This window comes from Electrona antarctica (assembly GCF_951216825.1).
Source record: "Electrona antarctica genome assembly, chromosome: 11".
Lineage (NCBI taxonomy): Eukaryota > Metazoa > Chordata > Actinopteri > Myctophiformes > Myctophidae > Electrona > Electrona antarctica.
Genome location: NC_136792.1, coordinates 35,161,293 through 35,184,279, shown reverse-complemented (window position 1 = coordinate 35,184,279; position 22,987 = coordinate 35,161,293). Strand labels below are relative to the sequence as shown.

Sequence of the window (22,987 nt, the reverse complement as noted above, 5' to 3'; positions counted from 1 at the left end):
ACAACATTCTCTCCGGCGAGGGGCCCGGAATGAGTGGGAACAAACTTTAGGAAGGACAAATGTATGGGGCACACAAAATAGGTTGTGTGATCAATTACCCAACACCAATCGCAACACACCTGTCAATTGTGTGCACCATAATGTTTGTGCTTCCCAAACATCGACTGTTCCCAAAGGAATTAATTACTGGGTGAGTATACACGCAGTGCTACAAGTTTTTTTGAAAAATACTTTGGGGACCCCCCAAAATAATTTGGCGACCCACAGGTTGAGAACCCCTGCGATAGAGTGTGAGAGACGGAGAGTGTGTGTGCGTACAGGCTAAATCAACTCCCACTATGTCTGTCAGACCAGATGAGACAACACACACACACACACACACACACACACACACACACACACACACACACACACACACACACACACACACACACACACACACACACACACACACACACACACACACACACACACACACACACACACACACACACACACACACACACACACACACACACACACACACACACACACACACACACACACACACACACGTGTCATTTACACACTCTGATGAATGCCTAATGACAAGAGAGTAGAGACAAATCCCACCATTCCCTTCTCTCTCTCTCTCATTTACACATTTAGCAGACGCTCTTATTCAGAGAGGTTTACAAGTGTGAGATCAAAATAAGCTGAGTAACCATGTCAATAAACAAATAGAATGCAGAGAGAACAGTGATAGCCTAGGATACCAGTGGACCGATGAGCGCTGGCATCCGTCCTCTAGTCTAAACAACATGCTGCTATCTAAATCCTGTACAAATTGAAACTAATCATGACAGATCCTAGGTTCATTGTTCTAAAATCACATTCTGTGCACTTGTGGTTGAGAAAAACAAAACTAAGAAACAAAACCTGAGAACAAGTGACCAAGAACCAAGATATACTGTATATATCCATACAGTAGCTACCATAGATTCTTGGTTGATCGTTTGGTTGAACGAAAGAAAAGGCGTCAAGGAGTACAGGTAGAGTGAAGTGCTAAGGGCCTCGCTCTCTCTCTCTCGATGCTAATCACTATCATCGTTTATTTGATTAAAAAACACTCACAATTTACTATGACAATACTATGACATCTGATGTCATAGTAAATGTGATCTGCTGTCAATTGAGCCCATATATGGAGATCCCTGATGTCATCAATATTGGCCAGCAACTCCACATCTGACCACAAACCCTTAGATCTCCATGTCAGAACCCGTTCACGTCAGAACCCGTTCTGACATAATTGATCCTTCCCCATCCATCCTTCCTCTTCGATGTCTCCCTTTTGACTGATACCTGTCCATTCAAACTCTAGACGGGCATGCCCCAAAGTTATTAGTAAAGCCGCGCCCGGCAGCCGGCAAAAACTACATGCCCGAAATTTAAGGCACGGCCCTCATCAAACCCTGTATACACTCAAGAGAATGTCCCCACTACCACCCTTAGATCTCCATACAGTTTATGGAGCTGACATTCCATATGTTGATCAGACCTCATCAAACCCTGTACACTCAAGACATGCTCCTTATATGGCCAGTACAGAATTCATTCCATGTTGATCTGACCCACCATGACAAAGCGCCAGCGCTCGCCCAGCAGTCTACCGCCAACGAGGCGGATGCGTGCACGCTTCTCGCCCTTAGGCGTCTTACTGGTACACTAGGTCAACTGGCTTTTGTTGAGCTGAAAATGTAGTACCATACTTGAGAAAGCGGACATGTAACGAGCACATTTGGTAATTGGTACGCCCTCAATTCACTCTACACAAATCCATTCGCCCAAAATAGCAGATCTATTTGTGGCGAACATTCCCCCCAGAATAAGAATACTGGGGATTCATGAGGTTAACAAAAGGGTCATATAAAGTTTTAAGCATATTTTGATTATCACGATAATATTGTTAATGGCAGTTATTTCTGCCACAATAATGGTGATGTGTCATTTTCATATGGTCCCATCCGTACTCTCTCCCGTCTCTCGCGGGGCGTTACCATTTTCTTCTTGCGTCGACCTCCGTGGGGTTCCTGCGGTCCCGACGGGGCGTTGACTGGCCAGGCGCGACCTGAGTGGTCCGTTCTGAACAGCAGCACGTCCTGGTCCTCCTCCGAGCGTCCCGGGACCTGACACACCATCAAAAACACACAGAGGTCAGTACTGACACCACGCTAAGCTAGCGTAGTAGCATGTACCCAGAAACAGCTTGCCAATATTTCAACTTTAAAAAAAAATAATGAATGGCCTGTCTTATGACGAAAAAGTAGTGACATTTTATCTACAAGATCAAAATGTGATGATAGATGATACTTTTGCTATTTTAGAAAAAGCTTGACAATAATAATAATAATAACAATAATAATAATAATAATAATAATAATAATAATAATAATGTAAAACTGTCTGTAGACTTTTTATAAAAGATCTTGTAATAACTACATTGGATTAATTTGGAAGGCAGGTTATTTTTTTCCCCCCATTTCCTGGAAAGTTCAGTACACTCAACAATGACAATATCAGCAGGCATGACAAACACAATGTGATTCTATGGGAGGTGGAGGGTTGTTCAGGGCATGAGGGACAAAGCATTTGCTGAAGAAAAGTCCTTCTGTAGTTAAAGGGGAATTTTGTGGAGGCTTTTGTGTGCACTCATCTTTTTTTTCTTCATAATTTCAATATTGAAGTCCATGCATGAAATAAGTTAAAGGTCTCCCCATTCTTTAGAAGGACAATATCAGTCATCAGAAGCATGTAGATCTGCCATTTTGAAAAATAGGTTTATATTTATGGAAAAACAAAAAGATAAAATAAAATATGGATACACAATATTGTCACTGTCGTGCAGAAACCCTGTATGAGCTCATTGAATCTTTGTTCATGTATATGTTGCGTTTACTGGATAAGTGTACATGCAACTCCTGCACAAGACTGTGGAAAGAATGTCCTCTCACAGGGACAATGAACCATTGTGTTCTTGTCCTAGTACACTGGCCAGGAGCATGACCATTTCTTCTTTTGTTCTGTTGGGCAGAAACCTTGTATCTCATTCTCCATTTTTTTTGTTGTCAATGGCCTACTTCATCATACTACAGTATCACACTTAATGTACAAAAAATAGCCGATATACAAGGTCAAAACATGTCGCATCACAACGCATTGTGAGCTTGTAGATCGGCTATTATTTTTATTTTTTTGAGTGGAGCAACCACTCCCTTACGGAGCTATGTGTGTGGCTGGGTGGCTGGTGGCTCTGAGCACGAAAACAGCATGGTTGTTTTTCACCACCTGTGCGCAACCTAACACACAAACGCACATATTAACTGTATATATGATGATTTCGGGTGTGCCAGTACAGTACAGTGACAGTACAGTACAGTAGAGGGTACAGTAGAGGGACCCCCACACGGTAACTCATTGTCATTTCTCAACCGTTTCGGACGTGGGGCGGCTCGCTGGAACCGGCCCGGCACCCTGGCCGTGGTCCTGTGGGTCTGGAATTTCCGGGGACCCCCCGGGGACCCCCACACGGAGTTGCACCACTCACTTCACACGGATGTGATTTTTTAAGTGGTTAAACGAATGACAATGACAATGGTTAAACTAAATAACTATTCCATTCCAACTTTTTCCATTTCCTGACAAGTAATGTTTTGGACATACAATGTTTCCACTCGACAGCGGCAATTTGGGGCGAGTGCTAAGCTATCTCTGTGACGTTATCGTTGACGGAGAGCTATTGACACGGTCAGCTCTCCGCTCAAACTGCCGTGATCGCAGACCTGCTCTGTGGTTGAAAAGCCTCTGGTTTGAGAGACAAAAAACACGTCCTCTGTTTTTTATAATTCCGTTATCTACTGTAAATGAACCATAATGTCGTAACGTCAAGGTTCGTCAGACCCGAGTCGAGTTTGGACAATGGAGAAGTAGAACTCTAGAACGATAGCTTTGTCAACACATGCTCTGTTTACTTAATAGCTTGTTGACTTCTTTCTGTGGTTGAGAACAAACAGAATGGCTGAGAAGGAAACTTGTTTTTTTTCATCATTCTGTTGCTCTTATTTGACATTTGGATCGTTCTCATAATATACAACATAATGTAAGAACATATGTCGGAATTAAATAATGCACCCACTCCATAGTTCCAGTAAATATACAGCGCTGCACGTGAGGAACAATAAACAAACACAAGGCTATCCATATGGACAAACATACTTGCACGCAGAAATAGGATCCATACATACACACAGCTGGTTACCCATGGTGAGTGACACAGACAGCTCAACAGAAACTACCAAATCTACCAAAATGAGCAACTTGCTCCAAGCTAATAAATAATAGACAATTACGTCTACATAATAAAGTTTAGGTTGCCTGCTGTGGCATGTGTTTTTCTGTGTGCCCAGATTATGCCCGATATGGACACACACCCATGGAGATCTGCGAGATGAGATCAGGGCAAGTCGGTATTGTTAGGCAACGCTTGACTTGAATAGGCCTATCTCACAGCCCCCTTTCCACGCCCCCTTCCGGTAGATAGTGGCGTCATTTAACATTAGCATTTACACGTTTTTTTCTCTGGAGAATCTAAGTGTGACAGACCAATATTATTATGAAGCAAACAAGATGGTAAATCAGCTCGAACAGATAGAACAAACCTTACCTTGAGAAAACAAAAGTTGTAGACTTCTTAAATTACCTCTGTTAACATGTAGTGTCTATGGAGTGACGTCACGCTATCACCACTAACGCGGAAAGGGGGCGTATTAAGGGGGCGGGAAATTCTGTGAGATAGGCCTATTTGTTCATAGCCAAATATCACAATTTGCGAAAACAATAACTAGAAAAATGTGATCGTCTCTGCCAGGCCAGGTAGGTTATGTGGGCCAGCATTGTATGAATTTATATTGTCGCTTGCTTTGTTTTTTGTTTTGCAAGAATCGGCCTCCTGGTGGCACCAATGTGAAAAGGGTGGCCTTTCTTCCTTGATCAAGTGGGAATGTGCGTGCAAAGTTTCAAGTAAATCGGACAATGCGTTCATGATTTAATAATAATCATAATACATACTAGTATGGAGCTAATGTGTGCCTATTTGCATGATGTTTGGACAAAAACAAGGTGAAACATTGGGGCCTGGTGGAGGCAATGGACAGTCAAGGACTATTCATACTCCAGTTTTAGGTGATAAATTGACGTAGATGTGTTTGGGTGAGCAGTGAGTCGCTTATCACCGCGGTGTGGCGTCATGTTGAAGTTTTACCAACCACTGTGGTGATCATCTTATCAAATAAAACTGTATGAATAAGCCTTAACCAAATCTGTGCCAGAACAAGATCATCTCGTGAATAGCTATTGTAACCCACTGTGCCAACCTTGAGATTACGAGATTTGAGTCAAAATGATTCAAAAATACAATTTTCTTGGCATCTGTTAGCTTCCTCTGCTAGCATTGTAGAAATAGCCTACATGTTAATCTGTGGTACACAGGGTTATTAGTGGTATTTAAGATCAGAATGACATAAGATGCCATGTTTATAGCCTATTTATACATTAATCCGAGCAACGCTGATCATCATCGCTGATCTCGGCGCCTCGTCGAGTCCTTTCCCTATGCATACACAACATATACAGGACTAATAACTTCTGGCGCGGGCGGAAGTGACCCGTCTTCTATGCTTATTTTGTGGATTTCTCTGGCACTAGCGCCACACTCTGGCCTGGAGGGCTGGCAGGGAATGTGTTAAGTAAATACAGAGGAGAGCAATGCACACACGCACACACCTGTTTACACACACACACAAACAGCAATAACAAAATGTGCACGTACACCTTCTGCATACAGATGAAGATACAACTGACTGGATGACTGTAATTTAGTGCTGCTCGGTGCAGACAAAAATTATGTGAAAGGCTGGATGTGAATACTGAACAGGTGTGCTTTGAGTTTACTTTTGGATAAGTCAAGTGAGCTCAGACTCTGGAATGTGGATGGGGAAATGATTCCAAAGACGAGGGGATTGGTAAGAGAAAGGAAGCTCTGCCACCTACTGCTTTGATCTTTTTTGAGGGGCGCTAGCCCCTTCTATATTCAGCTATAGTGTAGATTTTCGTCTTACACAAACATTAAATTCCCATTGACAATGAATGTCGAATTTCATATGTAGACGTACTAGACGAGCAAATCGGCTATTTTTGTCCTACACAAAGTTCCCATTGACAATGAATGGATGATGTACGATGATAAGAGTGCGCCTCACTTCACACGGGTGTGATTTTTATTTTATAGTTACAGCAGAGACAGCATTCTGTGATGCTAGGGGTATTAGCAGCAATACGAGGAGTAGACTAGAGGTGATGACTAGGATGGTGCAAGGTTATACTGTAATTATTATATGTTAAAATTGGTTGTAATCTTGTTGATGTGTGTGTGTGTGTGTGTGTGTGTGTGTGTGTGTGTGTGTGTGTGTGTGTGTGTGTGTGTGTGTGTGTGTGTGTGCGTGTGTGTGTGATGTCAGACCAGAGCTCAATCATCAAGATGGAGAGGCAGAGCGAGACAGAGACTGATAGAGAGAAAGGGAGGTAGGGAAAGTGAGAGGAAGCAGGGTTTCCTCCACCATTATACTGTACAGCGATGGCGCGACACCATGGCTGAAATCTATGGCACCATGGCAAATATCTAATCAAAATTATGCAATGTTGCTGAATTCTCTACTGGCCTCCTATAAAAGCCGACATACAGTACACAACACGGCTCAAGAATGTGCTCAGGAATGTCAGCAATGCAGCGCTGCCTGCAGAAAATATTAATTCTAGGCTATGTTATTGTATATTCTGTGAATTAACTATAGTCTACAGTTTATCCCACGATTTTGCAACCCAGTTTTTTCACCCAGTGCCAATTATCTAATGTAATCCTGGGCACTACACTTCCTCTGCCAACCTGGGGGGGCAGCGGACTGACCTCATGCCTCCTTATATGCATGAGGAGTCCAAGCTGCTTCTTTTCACCTGACAGGGGGGAATTTCCCTGGCCGGACGTAGCGCGTGGAAGGAACACGTTATTCCGACCAGTTCCTTTCCCCTCCATCAGGCGCCCTGGCTGGCCAGGGGGGGTAGTTTAGAGACCAGGATTACTGCATGTTTTTGTGAGGGTACCTACCCTAGGGGACACGGGGAGAACACAGAAACTCCACACAGAAAGGCCCTTTCGCCAACCCCACCTCGGGTATGGGCACTGGGGGCGCTGGAACACGCCCCCAGCGCCCACAGCGGGAATCGAACCAGGACCTTCTAGCTGTGAGGCGACAGCACTACCGACTGTGCCACCGTGCCCCTGCCCCTAAATTAAATTGATAGAAATGAGCCTAGACTAATTTGTCTAGAGTCTAAACTTAGACCGCGGACATGCGGTCGAACATGCGCTGCTCCCGTGCTTGCAGTTAGGTTTCTGGTTTAAGGACTTCAGTGTTTTGTACCATACAATTGTATGTATAAGTACAGAACAAAGAATGTTTGCGTTTGCCATCTTTGTTGAAGAAGAGTCTAGGCAATTATGTTTTAGTCTTACTAGAATTACTAAAAGGTTCTTATATTTAGATTTAGTCTGGCTTAATCTAGTCACCTCTGAGGTTACTCTTCAGTAAGGGTTGATTTGGTTCCTCCATTTTAATTATTATTTGTATTGTTCAGGCCTTGTGGGAATGTGGCGTTTAATTGTATTATCCACTGCTTCTCGTTAAGTGTCACACAAAAGTATCAAAAGTAGTACATCTACAAGCTCGAAATGTGGCACAAAGAGGCACGTCTTATCCCACTGATAAATCCATCTGTCAATCATGTCAATCACTTCCACATCTCCTGAAAATGTACTTCAACAAAGGGCTGGGGAAACAGTGTGAGCGCTGAGCAGCTTACATGATTGACCGACGTCTCTCCATCAAGGTCACGAGGCGTCTCAAAAAGACAGGCCGGGCGTGATAAGACATGCCGAACACATTTTAGGAGACGGTGCGTTCTGCCATATGCTCAGACACAATTGATGGGAGAAAGCATCGATTGCTACACTCAGTGATTCTGCTGCTCTCTTCAGTAATTGTCTGTCTCTCTAATGCAGTGGTTTCAACCTTTTTCATGCCAAGGTCCATTATTTATTCTGCATTTGAGCCACGGTCCACCATTGGACCACCATTTGATGAGATTTAGCCTCGCAGACTCAAAACTAACGAATCTTTTGTCATTGGTTAAGATTTTGTCCACAGTTCCATGCTGTTGCCAAACGATCAAAATAACAATTCTTCTACATTTCTACATTTTTGTGTAGACTTCTTGTAAATGAAGTAATGCAGATGTTTAACCCATTTCGGGCGGGAACCCCTTTTGGTGTTTATACTTTAGCTATTAAAAAATAGCAGATCTACAAGCCCATAGTGCAGCACTCGTGCTTGTAGGTCTGCTATTTATTTTTTTTATCGTGAAAATCTTTGAATATATATTATTATTATTATATATTAATATATATATATATTCTTTCAGAGCAGTTTTTAGCTCAAATCTTTGCTTCTGGGGGGTCCCTGGAACAACATATTTTCAGATGGGGGTCGGCGGCCAATTACATATATTTTTGGGGGTCCTTCACATGAAGAGATTAAAGAACAGTTAAAGATCTAAAGGGTCAATTTGGTTATCATTTAACTGGGGACCACCCATGATGGCAGCAGAGGCAGACAGTTCCTCCTCCTCGCCAGGGGAGAATCACAGAGTGATTTTCACCCCAGGCAATCTTAAAAGCGCCATATGGAACCACTTTGGCTTTTGGCCAGTAGAGTTGGCCTACCATAGCACAACAAGCAACCTGAACAACCATCTTGAAAATGCATATCCGACAGAGCATGACGCATTGTCAACGTCGTGACCAAACAAACAACCTGAATGAATACTTTCCACCGCCTGCGACAAGTGCTCTCCATGAAGCAAAACAAGAGGCTTGCACAAAAACACTGCTACGTTTATAACAAAGGACATGAGGCCAATCAGTCTGGTTGATGGGACGGTGTTCAGGGAGTTCTGTCGGGAACTGGAACCTCTGTACCTTGCCGTACGACAGTCACCAGTAGAATTGTCAAGCACCCGATCGCTTGAAACACCTGCATATATGTAACTGTAACGACCCATTGGATTTCAGACGATTGGAAAATGTCGTTCTTAAAACAGCAGAGCTGAAGGAAAGTCGCACTGCAGAAAATGTTGCAGAATGCAACATTCGAGGCATTCAACATAAAGGGGGAATCTGTGACTGCCGTTACTACTGACAATGCAACAAACTATGTAAACGCAGTGGAGAGACATCTGGTGACTACGAGCGTACCGTGTGTGGCACACACCATCCACTTGGCCGTGCATAAAGCTTGGGGTCAGAGCCATTGGAAAAACCATGTGAGCAGGCTGGAATTGGCAGCAGCCCATTTCAACAGGTCTACCACCGATTACCAACTCCTCAGGCTAACAAACATTGTTCAATTTAAAAAGTTGATCAACGACTGTCCAACGCATTGGAGTAGTACATACGACATGATCTGTACGGCTGCAGGGCAGCAAGCAGCTGGATCAGCGAGTGAATGGACCCTCATGGAGGATGTGAGCAGTCTATTCTGATTCTGAAATCTATTTAAAATGGGGAGAATGGTATTTTCTTTCTGTGAATGTTAACGTTAAATAATAAATATGAGATGTATAAGCATGCGCAGTTGCGCACGTGTGTGTCGATATAAATCTATGAGACACAGAGCTGTACTCTGTTGTACGTATAACTCTCACACAAGACAGCAGGAGAGAGAGAGAGAGAGAGAGAGAGAGCTAATATCGCTATTATATCAATATTATTATTTCTTTTTTTTATTATATTTTTATTAGGTTTTTTCCATTTTAAATCAATATATTATATCAATATTATGATATACGAGACTAGATATCATCTGGCATTTTGCATAACTATCGTGTTGTTTTTTTAATCACTTAAGCGTTATTGTATGCGTTTGTTTAAAAAAAATCACACCCATGTGAACTGAGTGGTGCAACTCCCCTCCCCTCCCCCCTCCCTCTCTCTCTCATTAACAGGCAACAGTGCAGCACTATCTCTCTCTCTGTTTCTGGCACAACAGCGCCACTTTTTCCTTTACTGGTACTCATAGTCACACACATAGGTTAACACATAGTCACATAGGTTAACACGGACATTGCTGTTCCTTGGAGTGGTTGCACCACTCAAAAAGAACATGTGAAAGGTTTGAATAAGAAGATAAGAGGTTTCTGCACGACAGCAACATTATACTACACACAGTAGTTCTGTCTGTCTATCCATACATGAAGTCATGGGTTCTACTGTACCTGCTGTGTATGAACTGCTTCTGTCTGTCTATCCATACATGAAGGCATGGGTTCTACTGTACCTGCTGTGTACGAACTGCTGTCTGTCTGGCAGCTCTGGTCTCCTTGGCTTTTCTAGCTGCCTCCAACTGGGATTTCAGCTTGTCCACCATGGCCTACGCACACACACCAATTCAAAGAAGCTTTAGTGCAGCGCGCGCGCGCGCGCGCGCCCGCCCGCCCGCCCGCCCGCCCGCCCGCCCGCCCGCCCGCCCGCCCGCCCACCCACCCACCCACCCACCCACCCACCCACCCACCCACACACACACACACACACACACACACACACACACACACACACACACACACACACACACACACACACACACACACACACACACACACACACACACACACACTTGGCATGAGTGCAAAAGTCTATCTATCCCTTGAGGAGTGACCTACCGTATTCCCCATGATCTCTGCTTTCACCAGCTTGGCTCCCAGTTTGTTCATCTCCTCATCTGTCAGCAACGGAAGCTCCTCTTCCTCACTCTCACTGCTACAGACAGACAGACACAGATTGAGTTTATGCTTCACCGTAACATGCAGCGCTCAACGAAAACCACAGATTTTTAATCCTATTTGTCATCAGAGCCTGCGTCTGATATCCAGTACTGTATCTGACTATACAAGGCCCCATTTTGGACCCCTGCTGGTGGTCCCCGGTAACCTGACTCCGCCAGCTGGTGGCAGCAGTGAGTTCCTCCTCCTGCTCCCATCTGGACCCTCTCGGGCAGAGGCGAAGTACTCTGACCGGAGAGATATGCGGCCGTATGCGGCCGCTAGAGGCGGGATTAACGCGATACTGATGACGTATTGAAGCGCTGCCACAGTGCAAATGTAAACACAACCTAACAAGACTACAACTCGAAATTATTATGGAGATATCATCATTTTTGTCCCGCTGCTTCCGGTTTATCGTTTCTGCTTGAGAGAGCCCAGATCCAGCCAGGAGGAGGGAACTTGTGAACTCAATACTGCCGCAATCTGGCGGAGTCAGGTTAGGTCCCCGGGACTCGCGTTGAGAACTCGGTCATCTAGACCAGGGTTCTTCAACAGGGGGTGTGATAATGAATTGCATTTTTATATTAATTTGTGTGTGTGTGTTGTTTTTTTTACATTAATAACCACTTGAATCCTCACATTCCTATTCTGGGGAATTTGGTGTACAGGGGAAAAAAGAGCAGACCAAGTAACAAGCCTTAAAGGTCAAGATAACAAAGTATTCAGGGTTTAAGTCATTAAATGTATCAAAATACACATTTAGCATGACGACCCCTGATCTAGGCTATTTGTACAGCTGATAAACTCATGTACTGTATGTGCTTTTGAGAGAGCAGACTCATTTCAGGCAACTGGGGGGAGGGAGTGTATAGCTGGAAGCCCAGCTTCACAGATTAGTCCAACGTAAATCTAAAGTAAATCAGGCAAATAAAATCTAGACAAATATATATAGCCGCAAGCAGCGATAAGACGGGACCAAGCAATGAGAAAAATCACACCCGTGTGAACTGAGTGGTGCACTGGTGCAGTGGTGAACTGGCTGGCTACAGTTATAGTGCTCAGTGCGATTGGCCCTTTTAGGCTGCTCAACAGTGCCACAGTACCCAGAACACATGAACCACAGTTCATGTGTTTGGGGTACTGCTGGGATACAAGCTAGTAGTTATCCTTGCTATAGTGTGTTCGTTTAGTAACAGGAATTTTCCCTGTCATTGAAGCTATATAGAAAACTGAATTTTCAAGTCAGGATACCAATTTTATCTGATCCGAAGAGATAATTCATACAGGATACGACATTAAAAAAGGGAAATTGGTGGCACAAAGAAATTAGCTATTGGAAGTGGAAACCCAGAACATTGAATCTAATGAATGGGTATTCTCCTGAATGCAACCCAAAATATATTTTCAGACCCATCTGAAAATGTAATTTCTATTTATTAACCCATTTAGACCTGAGGACGATTCTACAAAATGCCTTGTAAATCCTGACAGTTTAACCCTAGGTTTCTACGTCAGTGGTTCTCAAACCTTTTCATGTCAAGGACCCCCAAAAATATATGGATTTGGCCACCGACCCCCATCTGAAAATATCTCATACAAAGCAAAGCAAAGGAAGCAAAGTTACTATATTTACCCAGGGTAACTGGACTAAGCATCAGATACTTGTTTACAGCCAGGCCCTGCTCATAGAACATTTCTTGGTAGTGGTTCAATGCCTTGCTCAAGGGCACTTCAGCGGTGGAAATTGTAACGTGTCGGTCCGGGGATACGAACTGGCGACCTTCCGGTATCAAGACCGCTCCGCAAACCGTTCGGCCACCGCTGCCACTAATATATTATTATAGGATATAGAAGTGAAATTGGAAGTGATGAAATAAATAAACGAGAAGACAAAATTGGAACTGGAATGCAGCGATAAACAAACTTTAGTTTTCTTTTGTAAACTGGATTTTGGGTCTAGCACTCCACTGAGAAAACCCATTGTTGATGTGCATCCTCTTTTTCTCATTTAAATAATAACTACATTGGTTCCATTGGAACTCAAGTTAGTTTTTTTCCCCATTTCCCGACAAGTAATAGTTTTGGACATCACCAGACAGCGATAACAAATACCAAAGCATGCAATAATAGACCAAACTTTCTTTCATTTCTATTCCTCAAGTGCTCAATTGTTTTTCATTACCTCGAAATGATTCTTTCCCCGATATAGTTATGGGGCACCTTCATCTCAAATTACCTTCAATCTCTGTTCCCCAAATATATCTTTAGTCTCCAATTGTGTTGCTGTCGGGCGGATACCTCTTACAGTTGGAGGCCATCGATATTGTCCTTTTCTTTTTGCTGAGGTTTGCGTGATCTGCGCAAAAGGACAGTTAACCCATTTTGGGCGGGAACCCCTTTTGGTGTTTTAAACATTATGTTATAATTTAGCTATTGAAAAATAGCAGATCTACAAGCTCATAGCGCGCCACCGAGTGGCGCGCTACGAGCTTGTAGGTCTGCTATTTTTTTTAAATCGTGAAAATATTTATTTCAGAAAACTGGAGGATTTAGAAGGATTTTTTAAAATGTTGAGGTCAGGCCTAAATGGGTCAAATGATAAGGGACAATATCGGTGGCACCCAACTGTATCTCCATATTATTATATTAGTATTTGTTTGTAAATTAACACCCTACGTGATCACACTAGTGTCACACAAAAGTATCAAAAGTAGCAGATCTACAAGCTTGAAACGTGGTGTGAAGCGGCACGTTTTGAGCTGTAGATCTGTTGATTTTAACCCATTTTGACCTGAGATCTGATTCTAAAAATGTCTGTTTGAAAATGACAGTTTTCTGAAAAAGCTATGTTTGTCAGTCGTCCTTCGATTTTTCAAATTTTCAATAGCTAAAGCATAATGCACCAAAAGGGGTTCCCGCCCAAAATGGGTTAATCCTGAAAAGTAACAGTTTTGGATATATGGGGTTTCCACCAAACAAACAATTTACTGTGCTGTACTTACTTGAGTATGTCCATTATTCAATACTTCTGGTAATTTTCTACTTTTGGTAAGAGTGTTACATTGTATTGTGGTATTGCTACTTTTACTTAAATACTTTTACTTAAATAAAAACATCAGAGTACATCTTCCACCACAGGTATAGTGACAGTCTCACAAGGGGAGGTCTGAGAAGGAGATGACAGGATAGCAAGCACTGTTCTAGACTATTACACCTCTGATTGCCTCCATTGTGTTTGCCAAGAACAGCAGTACTCTCATTCCATGCTGCTGTTCGTACCGGGTGGTTTTAGATGGCCGTCTAGCTAAACAACTTAGCCTAATGATGCATAACGCAGGAGAGAAGAAGCACAGCGCAGAAAAGCATCAGCGACATCGCAGCTTGTACCGCTGCCCTGCCACATGCAGGAGGAGTGCCATAAACATTATTTGGATGCAGATGAATCCCTTTGAACATAATAATTAAACGGGGTGTGCTTGAAATGAAATTAAAAGCAAAGATTCGGAAACACAGTCCGAGGATAGCTACAGTGCATTTGTGTTAGGACTGCACTCGCTGCTTGCTTTTAGGTAGACTGCTTTTACACTGAGCCTTTTAGCTCCTAGAATATCACCCAGGATAAACATACTGTATACTGTACATGACATATACTGTAGCTAATGATATGGAAAACATGACGATGCACACTGTGTGTGTGCGTGCGTGCGTGCGTGCGTGCGTGCGTGCGTGCGTGCGTGCGTGCGTGCGTGCAGATTGAACGTGCACTGGCCATTAAATCAGTGCTTCTCAAAGTGGAGTCTCTCTGCAATGAGAGAATGTATTGAGAATGACAATTCAGATCACTCTCCCCAGTCCCCCACCTACAGTCTGGACTTCTAGGAATAGGTGGTCCCTGGCACAAAACTGTTTCAATGTCAAGCCCCAAATTGATACACATTAGACCCCCAGTCTAATGTGTATCAATTTGGGGCTTAACATTCCTTTTTTTGAAAAACCCATTAATTAATTGACTAATGGATTCCAAGATTGAAGACTTGCGAATATAGAACGCTGTGATGGCATAGCTTTGGAGCCATGTTACATTTTGGGACAAGGTCAATGGATGGATGGGGGGGGGGAGAGAGAGAGAGAGAGAAAGAGAGAGAGAGAGAGCGTGCATGTGCCTATATCTCCTCAGACACAAAAGAGTGCAGAGCCGAATTGAGTGAAGAGCTCAAGGTTCGGCTCCCATGGGTGGGGGGACTTCACTGGGTCTCTGGTGTATCAGAGCAGATAAGCATTAGAAACCTTCCTGACAGGTTCCTGGAAACACATCAAGCACCAAAGAGCTCTATGCATCCATCTGAAGGTTGTGAGAACCTCTCTGGATCTTATTAGTGATATGCTTAAAATAAAGCCTACATTCCAGCTTGAAGGTTGGCTATTTCCGATGCAGTTTTACGATTAATCCGGAAATTGCTTTCTTAGATTAGTTGTTCTGGTTTGTCAACACATCTGCACGAAAAAATACTTTTTTTTTGTGTTGTCGTATGACGACCCCCCCATTTAAACATATATCACCATAAGAGAAGATTGATGTTAGATTGGATTTCTACAACTCTACTGTAGGTGGGGAGTTAACAGTGGAGAGAGTGAGATCTATGATCTGAATAGTTATTCCTATACATTCGGTCATTGGGCTAACTAGTAGTAGATGCATACATGTCCATACATGGGCATTATAGGTTTGAAGCAAGGAAGCCCGCACAACTCCAATTCGTCTCAATGTCTCTGTACATTCTGACCTGGCGCGCGGCCGGGGAAAGTTTTTTTTTACTGAACACCCCCCCCCCCCATCAAGGAATCGGCTATTTATGCCCATTTTGCATATTGAATCTTTCATCATCTGTACCTTCATAATTGAGTACCACAGACGAAAAACAGTCTAAGTCCAAATTTCAGACTGACCCCTCCACGAAAAGGCCTTGTTGTCCTGAACCCTTATCTATCATTTATATATTATGGATCAATAGTGTGGACTTAGACTGTTATTCGTCTGTGGTACTCAATTATTGGCTAAAGGACTCAGAGACTGGCATGATGCTCCATTCATTTTCATAGTTTCTCATATTATTGTGAATTTTGCTGTATTATGTTTGCACTTTTGGGTTTTGGCTGAATGTTGTTTGTATCGACACGGACAAGGGAAGGTGTCGTACCCCCGGACACTTCCTGTTGTTTATAGCATGAAACGCTGACGAAGCCGAAACGCCAAGCCATGCCGAAACGCCTACGTTGTGCTGTCTGCAACATACTATGCCCACCATAAAATAAAACAATAAAGGTTTGTCCGCGAGTGCTGGTATTCTCTTCTTAGAGATTTCTTGTAATGTCATTATAGGTGAAAATGTAAAAGATAATTAACAAAAACACATACAAGGTCTCAAAGTGTCACATCAAGCTATTTTCTTAACATTTTTGAAAATATAAAACAAGATTTAAGTGGTTAGACTGTTCCTCATTGTGCTAGGGACTCCCTGGAACTCCTCCGCGGACCCCTGGTGGTCCCTGGACCTCACTTTGAGAACGTGTGTTAGACCCATGATGACACTGACCTTGATGATGATGTCACTGCAGCGGTGTCTTCATGAGCACCCTGTTGGGGTGCAGCGAGAGGAGGAGGTATCCCAGCATGCCTCTGTCTGTCCTGCTCTGGTTTCTCTGAAGGGTCAGAGCGTGGAGGAGGGGGACCACTGCTCTTCTTCCAGGCTGGAACCCTGGCGCCCCCACGGCGGTCAGAATCCTCCTCGCCGTCCGAAACGGGCTTCTGGAAAGCCGCCGATGGGAGAGACTGTGGACCTGCAAAAAAACAGCAAATAATGGAATTTATTCCGACTTCAGGTAAGAGTACCAAAGTCCTGAGGTCACTCACTCATCTCCTGGTTCACGGAAGTAATTTCTCTATGGAAAATAACCGCGGGTCATCTTAAGCCCTAACCACACCAAAGGGTCGAGGCGGTTTTAGCGTTGTCCCTGCGGTGTGATATGTCCTGTTGCACGGTGACGTACGTCGTCCCACGTACGTTGTCCCAAGTGATTCAACGCATGGAATTCAATGGCCCAAACCACACCAAAGGGTCACCATGCAACTCCTTGCAACTGTTTGGACCCAAGGAGTTGCATGGTGACCATTTGGTGTGGTTAGGGCTTTAGGCTCGTCTTATATAAGAATTGTGGCTCTGTATCGTATTATGATAATCGGTCACTCATATCTATCCATCTATCTATAAATGCACCAAGTCTCTGTGTGTGTGTACGTCTGAAATCCATGTAACTCGAGTCAAATTCGACAAACGCGTTACACACCACCACAGGGAGTGCAGTGCCCGGTGTCGAGGCGGTCGGACCCACAGTTGTCCAGAACCACCGCAAAAGGCCTCTGCCCGGGCCAGACTCCATATTTGGGCATGACTAACACAGAACTCCATATAATATATGAGCTGGCCTGTTCTGACATCATTCTGATGTCTGCATAGACTCCATATTTGGGCATGCCTGACAAAGAACTCCATATATGGGCATAAAAGGGACATAATATCTGGGTGGGGCATTCATTTCCAACTTGCATCGTTCCAAGTTTTTGAGCACTGTTCTTATATGACGTGATATTAAACTGTCTATGGGAATTTTAAAAAACATAGGTAGGATGCGAAAATTATGTCACACTTTGGTGCTTCATTTCAAACGCAAGTACACATCACTAGACAAACACTATTTTGAATGTAGAAGAGAGAAGTTACAGGAACGCTACTGAATGTTTTGAATGTTTCTCACGTTTAAGTAGGGATCTAGCAGAAATCTAGCCTTCTATAAGTGGGTCTGTCAGTAGGTCTATCTGTCTGTGTGATGGACAGATCGCTAGATTGCTCTGTGCCAAATTTCTTGTGCAGAGGTACCTAAATGTATTTTTTAACTTACTACGTTTTGAAATACCTAACTTTAGTTTCAGAATGGAAGACATATGGGGCTCTGATCGAATATGAACTGATGCTCAGTCCACCCACCTGCATCATCTTCTTCTGAGGGCTTTAGAAAGCGGCCTTTCAGAGAACCAAGAGAGGAGAGGGGAGCTTGGCCACGGCCCTGCCCGACAGAAGGGCTCTGTCTGGGGGCATGATGCCGCTCCTCACCCCGGTCTGGAGCCCAGGACCCTCCTCTATCCCTCTCCTTGCCTCTGTCTTCATCTCTATCCCTATTCCTCTCTCTGTCTCTATCTATACCCCTATTCCTCTCTTTGTCTCTATCTCCCTCTCCATCTCTGTCTCTATCTCCATCTCTCTCTCTACCTCCATCTCTCTCTCTCTCTTTGTCTCCATCTCTCGCTCCATCTCTGTCTCTATCTCCATCTCTCTCTCTACCTCCATCTCTCTCTCCATCTCTGTCTCTATCTCCATCTCTTTCTCTACCTCCATCTCTCTCTCTCTCCCTGTCTCTATCTCCACCTCTCTCTCTCTCCCTGTTTCTCTCTCCATCTCTCTCTCCGCCTCTCTCTCTATCCCTTTCTCTATTTTGATCTCTTTCGCTGCCTCTATCCCTTTCTCGGTCTCCATCTTGGCCTCTCTCTCGTTCCCTCTCTCTGTACCTCTCGTCCTCTCTTCCATCACGGCGTCTGTCTCTCTCGTTTCTACTCCACCCGTCTCTGTCCGCTGCCCCCGGTCCCTCTCTCCTCTCCCCTCCTCCTCTGTCCCCGTCTCTCTCCGTCTCTCCTCTCCTCTCCCCTCCTCCTCCTCTGTCCCCGTCTCTCTCAGTCTCTCCTCTCCTCTCCCCTCCTCCTCTGTCCCCTCCTCTCCACCCTCCTCCTCTGTCCCCTCCTCTCCACCCTCCTCCTCTGTCCCCTCCTCTCCACCCTCCTCCTCCTCCTCCTCTCCCTGCCGGCCCATGATTCCTCTGTCCTCCTCTCCTCTGTCCATACGCCTTCTCCTCGGCCAGGGCCAGTCGCTTCTGGAACTGCTCCATGGACTGTGGAGGAGAAAACCACAGTCTTAATTAACCCTCAAACTGATATGTTTGGTACCTGCACCCAATTACCCCGTCTCACTCCGTATGAAACCTTGCCTCACCCCGTATCTCTGAGCCACCACGTCGTCCAGGCTGCGCTGCTCTCTCTCTGCCTGCTCGCTCATCCGCTTGTAGCTCTTCTTCAGCCAGCTGAGACCACCATCATCTACCAGCGCCGCTGGAGGGAGAGAGAGAATGAGCGAAAGAGAGAAAGAGAGAAAGGAGAGAGAGATTTGCTATGTTAGTTCTTTCAAACCACCAATCACAAACTACAACGCAATGCCACGAAAAGAGAATTCAGAGCAACACATCAACAAAATCCGTTATAGTGTACACCTTCGGTCCCATATATTTATTTTCTTAAAGTATTTATATTCAAACACTACTCGTCCTTTAACTAAAATTCTGAAAAAAGTCACACCTCTGCCCACCATCCATTTTTGAGGGGCGCTAGCCACTCCCATATTTAGCTCAAGGCTCTATTGCTGATTACTTAAGTTAGGACCCCCGCAGTGGTGTCCGATTAGAACTTAAACCAGGATGCTTCGACTTCTGCCTTCTCCCTGAAGCCGACCCTTGTTCTCCGACTATGCCTGTCACGATGACTAAGCCAGTTAGATCTATCCATATATGGTTCTACCACATCTATCTGATATCAGCACTAGGTCGGCTCGGGCCAAATATAGGGATTGTCATACTAGACATGTCATACGTCATATAGCCCAATGTCCTAGTCGGATATCCCCATATATGGGGACTAAATATCCAATGAGCAACTGCTCAGATCCAACAACATGACTGGAAGCGAGAGTCTTTGTTACAGCTATAGTGTAGATTCTTGTCCAAAAACAAACATTTTGTCCCATTAACATTTTTTGACAATGAATGGAGAATTTACGTCATATGTATATGAGCAAATCAGTTATTTTTGCCATTGATGCCATTGACAACAGTGGTGTTTCCAGGAATTGCATTTCATGTGTCGTGCCTCTCTCTTTTTTCCTCTCTTTTTTCTCAGTCGTGTTTTTCAAATGGATTTGGCAATGGATGGAGAATTTACCAGCAAATCGGCTATTTTGTCCTACCACAATGGGATTAAGTTCCCATTGACAATATCAGCATACATCATGAAGATGTATGATGATAAGAGCGCCCCTCACTTCACACGGGTGTGATTTTTTTCTTTCCTACTTATAATATACATTGCCAATTTTCCTGGTCTAAAAAGGAAATTCAGCAATCTTCCTATATACAGGTTTAATGTTGGTAGGGGAAATTTATGTCATATTGTCCCTCATTACGTCAGAGAGAGAGAGAATAGTCCAGTAATTAAATGGCAGAGGTTGGACAAAATTGGTTTATTTTGTTCCTCAACTGATTCTGACAGGAAATTAGGTCTACTAGCCAGGATAAAAAATCTACCCTGATCTGCTCACTGCAAATACCCCACATTTGCCATAATCCAAGATGGCCGCCACTGCAGGTACCGAATACCAAAAATGTACATATCTTCAAATATAGGGCTATAAATGCAAACAACGTGTCGAATCCTATGTTTTTCAGGTCAAGGAGTTCCTTTTGTATGGTATTATTTGTCTATATGTGACCTATTTGCAGGTATTTAAATTACACATTGTACCCATGACCCCGTGGCAAGCACCCATCGTGTGGGATGGCACGTTTGACCCTGTGCTGTTAGACGCCATGTACGAACCCTGTGTAACTAGGTGCAACTTCCCATTGACAGCCCATTCATCCAAACAGAAAAGTCCTATATCTGATTGTATTAAACAACGTCAAACTCACCAACATTGCAGCTGTGCGAAAAGCTTGAATTATCCTCTTTCTATCTGCAAAGTGTTTGTTTCATAAAAATCCACTGTAGACTTGTGATGTGCTACTTCCTGTCAAGAAATTCCTTGCAGGTGATTTTCATTCTAAGTATTGGAGTTTGGAAGCACTCGTTTTTAGTAAAGCAACCTCCTGCTGCCTCCTGCATTATGTGCAAATTCAAAACAGGTGGAACGCAGGGGTGTTAACTAAGTGATATCCAACGAGCACTCCCAAACTCCCAAACTCTGACACAAAAAAAGTTTTGCATTTTAAATGCCTCGCGTGATTATTTCAGCTGTGTCTACATACAGAAATGTGTGTGGGGAGGAATTCATTAGCAACAGATACATTGGGGTTGAAAAAGAGGTAAAATTTTAAATCACTCTCTCCAGTCATCTACCCACATATAATAGATGGTTAACTAACAACCAATGTACAGTATCAGCACGTTACTATAACACTCGGGGGAGACACATTTTATACCACTGACATTCTGCATTGTGTCGGACAGCAATGATATTCCTTATCGCTGCATTTGGGGCAGAAAACTAATCTCCACTGACCTTATGATCATAGCTGAAAAGTAACAGTGAATATGAGGTTTCCACCCGACAGAGGCGTTATGCTTTTACTGTAAGTCACAATGAAGTCCTGATTTCAGGAATTCCGATCGATCTACGCATTATTCTCCTCCCTGCATACAACCAGGAGACTGTGATGTGCATGTCTGCTATAGCTATGACTGTGTTACTATAATGCTTCAGTCAGCTTATTCTGCCACCCAGTTAAAAGGAGTCTCACTACATTGAACACCATGCCAACTCCACAGGGTGGCACGCAGGCGCACACACACGCACGTCAGCAAGTCCTCCGTTTTCTTCTCTCAACCATACCAGTCATTTTGACTCTCTCTGCCCAAATCTCCTTTCACACCTTACCTTTCTAAAAGGTCCTCCTACTACTTCCGTGACCCAGTGATGTATGTACTGTACGTGCACCATTCATGTGCATGCTCCACCTAGCCATGCATTATTTGCTCCACCCCACTCATGAAAACAAGACGCTTGACTACTTCTAAACGAGACTTGGAAAAGGCAACGCAAGGTTTACACGACCGGGTGGTGCAAATAGACGCATCGGCCTAACGTCGGCACATCAAACAGACACACCTGCACACCAGAGATTATCATCGACCACTTAAACCCTATACTTCGTTGCCCGGAGTCCCCCATTGGTCTGTACTAGGCCCCCATTTGTTCTAGCCTGGAAACCAGACTGACTGACTACATCCAGCTGACTTTTTTACTTCGCTTCTCAGTCTTCTGGTCTGTGGGTGGGACCATAGGCTTCCAATGTCAAATCCAGGTCACTTCCATTCCTACTGTGATTTGTTGCGTACTATCCAATCAGCAATGACGTGCTTGTGAACTGTAACAGGTGGTGTTTGGAAAATCAGGCTGAAATGGAAGAGATTCCAGGCTAGCTTTTTTTCCCTCCACACAAATGTCTACAGTGAAATTTGCCGTCAAGCTTCACAATGTGTCACAACACGTTAGTGCCGTATACACTTTGTTGTTTACCAAAGATTTGCAGATCTACAGTACAAGCTCACGACACAATGCATGCCATTTCTATTTTCTTTTTCTTAGTGCCTACAATGAAATGCCCAACATAAGGAGGCCAGATGGAAACAGGGTCTGACTTTTTGGAGAGAATGACTGGTTTTCCCAGAAGTTGACGAATGGATACCAGGGAGGGGATGAGGTCAACATTATGGGACCCCCTCTGCCATGAATCCCCCCCAGAGCTAATGGACTCAAAGAGAAAGGTGGGATGCGGTTTCACCGATTTATGTCTGGTGGGAGATAAGACCTTCCAAACACACACACACCCTGTCACAGAGAATGTAGGAGACATTTTACCGAGGATGGGAGACAGTTGATGGGGGGGCTTAAAGTGGGGTGAACGGTGGTCTCTCCCAGCGTCTACACAGCTCACAGCATTTATTGTTTTTGGACTGACTAGCCCCAGATGTTATGGAATGAGGTGCATGAGGGAGGCATTCATACACATCATGTATGTACTGAATATACACACATACCAGAGTTATTATAGTATTGAAATATTCATTTATTTTAGTTTTATATTT

The 22,987-nt window shown here is 43.9% G+C and overlaps 1 protein-coding gene across 1 annotated transcript in view; it reads right to left on the bottom strand.

Annotated features, from left to right (window-relative positions):
• cwf19l2 (CWF19 like cell cycle control factor 2) overlaps nt 1-22,987 on the bottom strand; it is a 48,815-nt gene that overhangs the window by 11,192 nt on the left and 14,636 nt on the right. The window contains exons 7-13 of the mRNA XM_079513833.1: nt 19,068-19,183; nt 18,856-18,966; nt 18,012-18,735; nt 16,563-16,806; nt 10,867-10,963; nt 10,485-10,577; nt 2,040-2,168 (exon numbers count right to left, since the gene is read on the bottom strand). Of these exons, the coding sequence (XP_079369959.1) occupies nt 2,040-2,168; nt 10,485-10,577; nt 10,867-10,963; nt 16,563-16,806; nt 18,012-18,735; nt 18,856-18,966; nt 19,068-19,183 (1,514 nt within the window). The remainder of the gene's footprint in view (nt 1-2,039; nt 2,169-10,484; nt 10,578-10,866; nt 10,964-16,562; nt 16,807-18,011; nt 18,736-18,855; nt 18,967-19,067; nt 19,184-22,987) is intronic.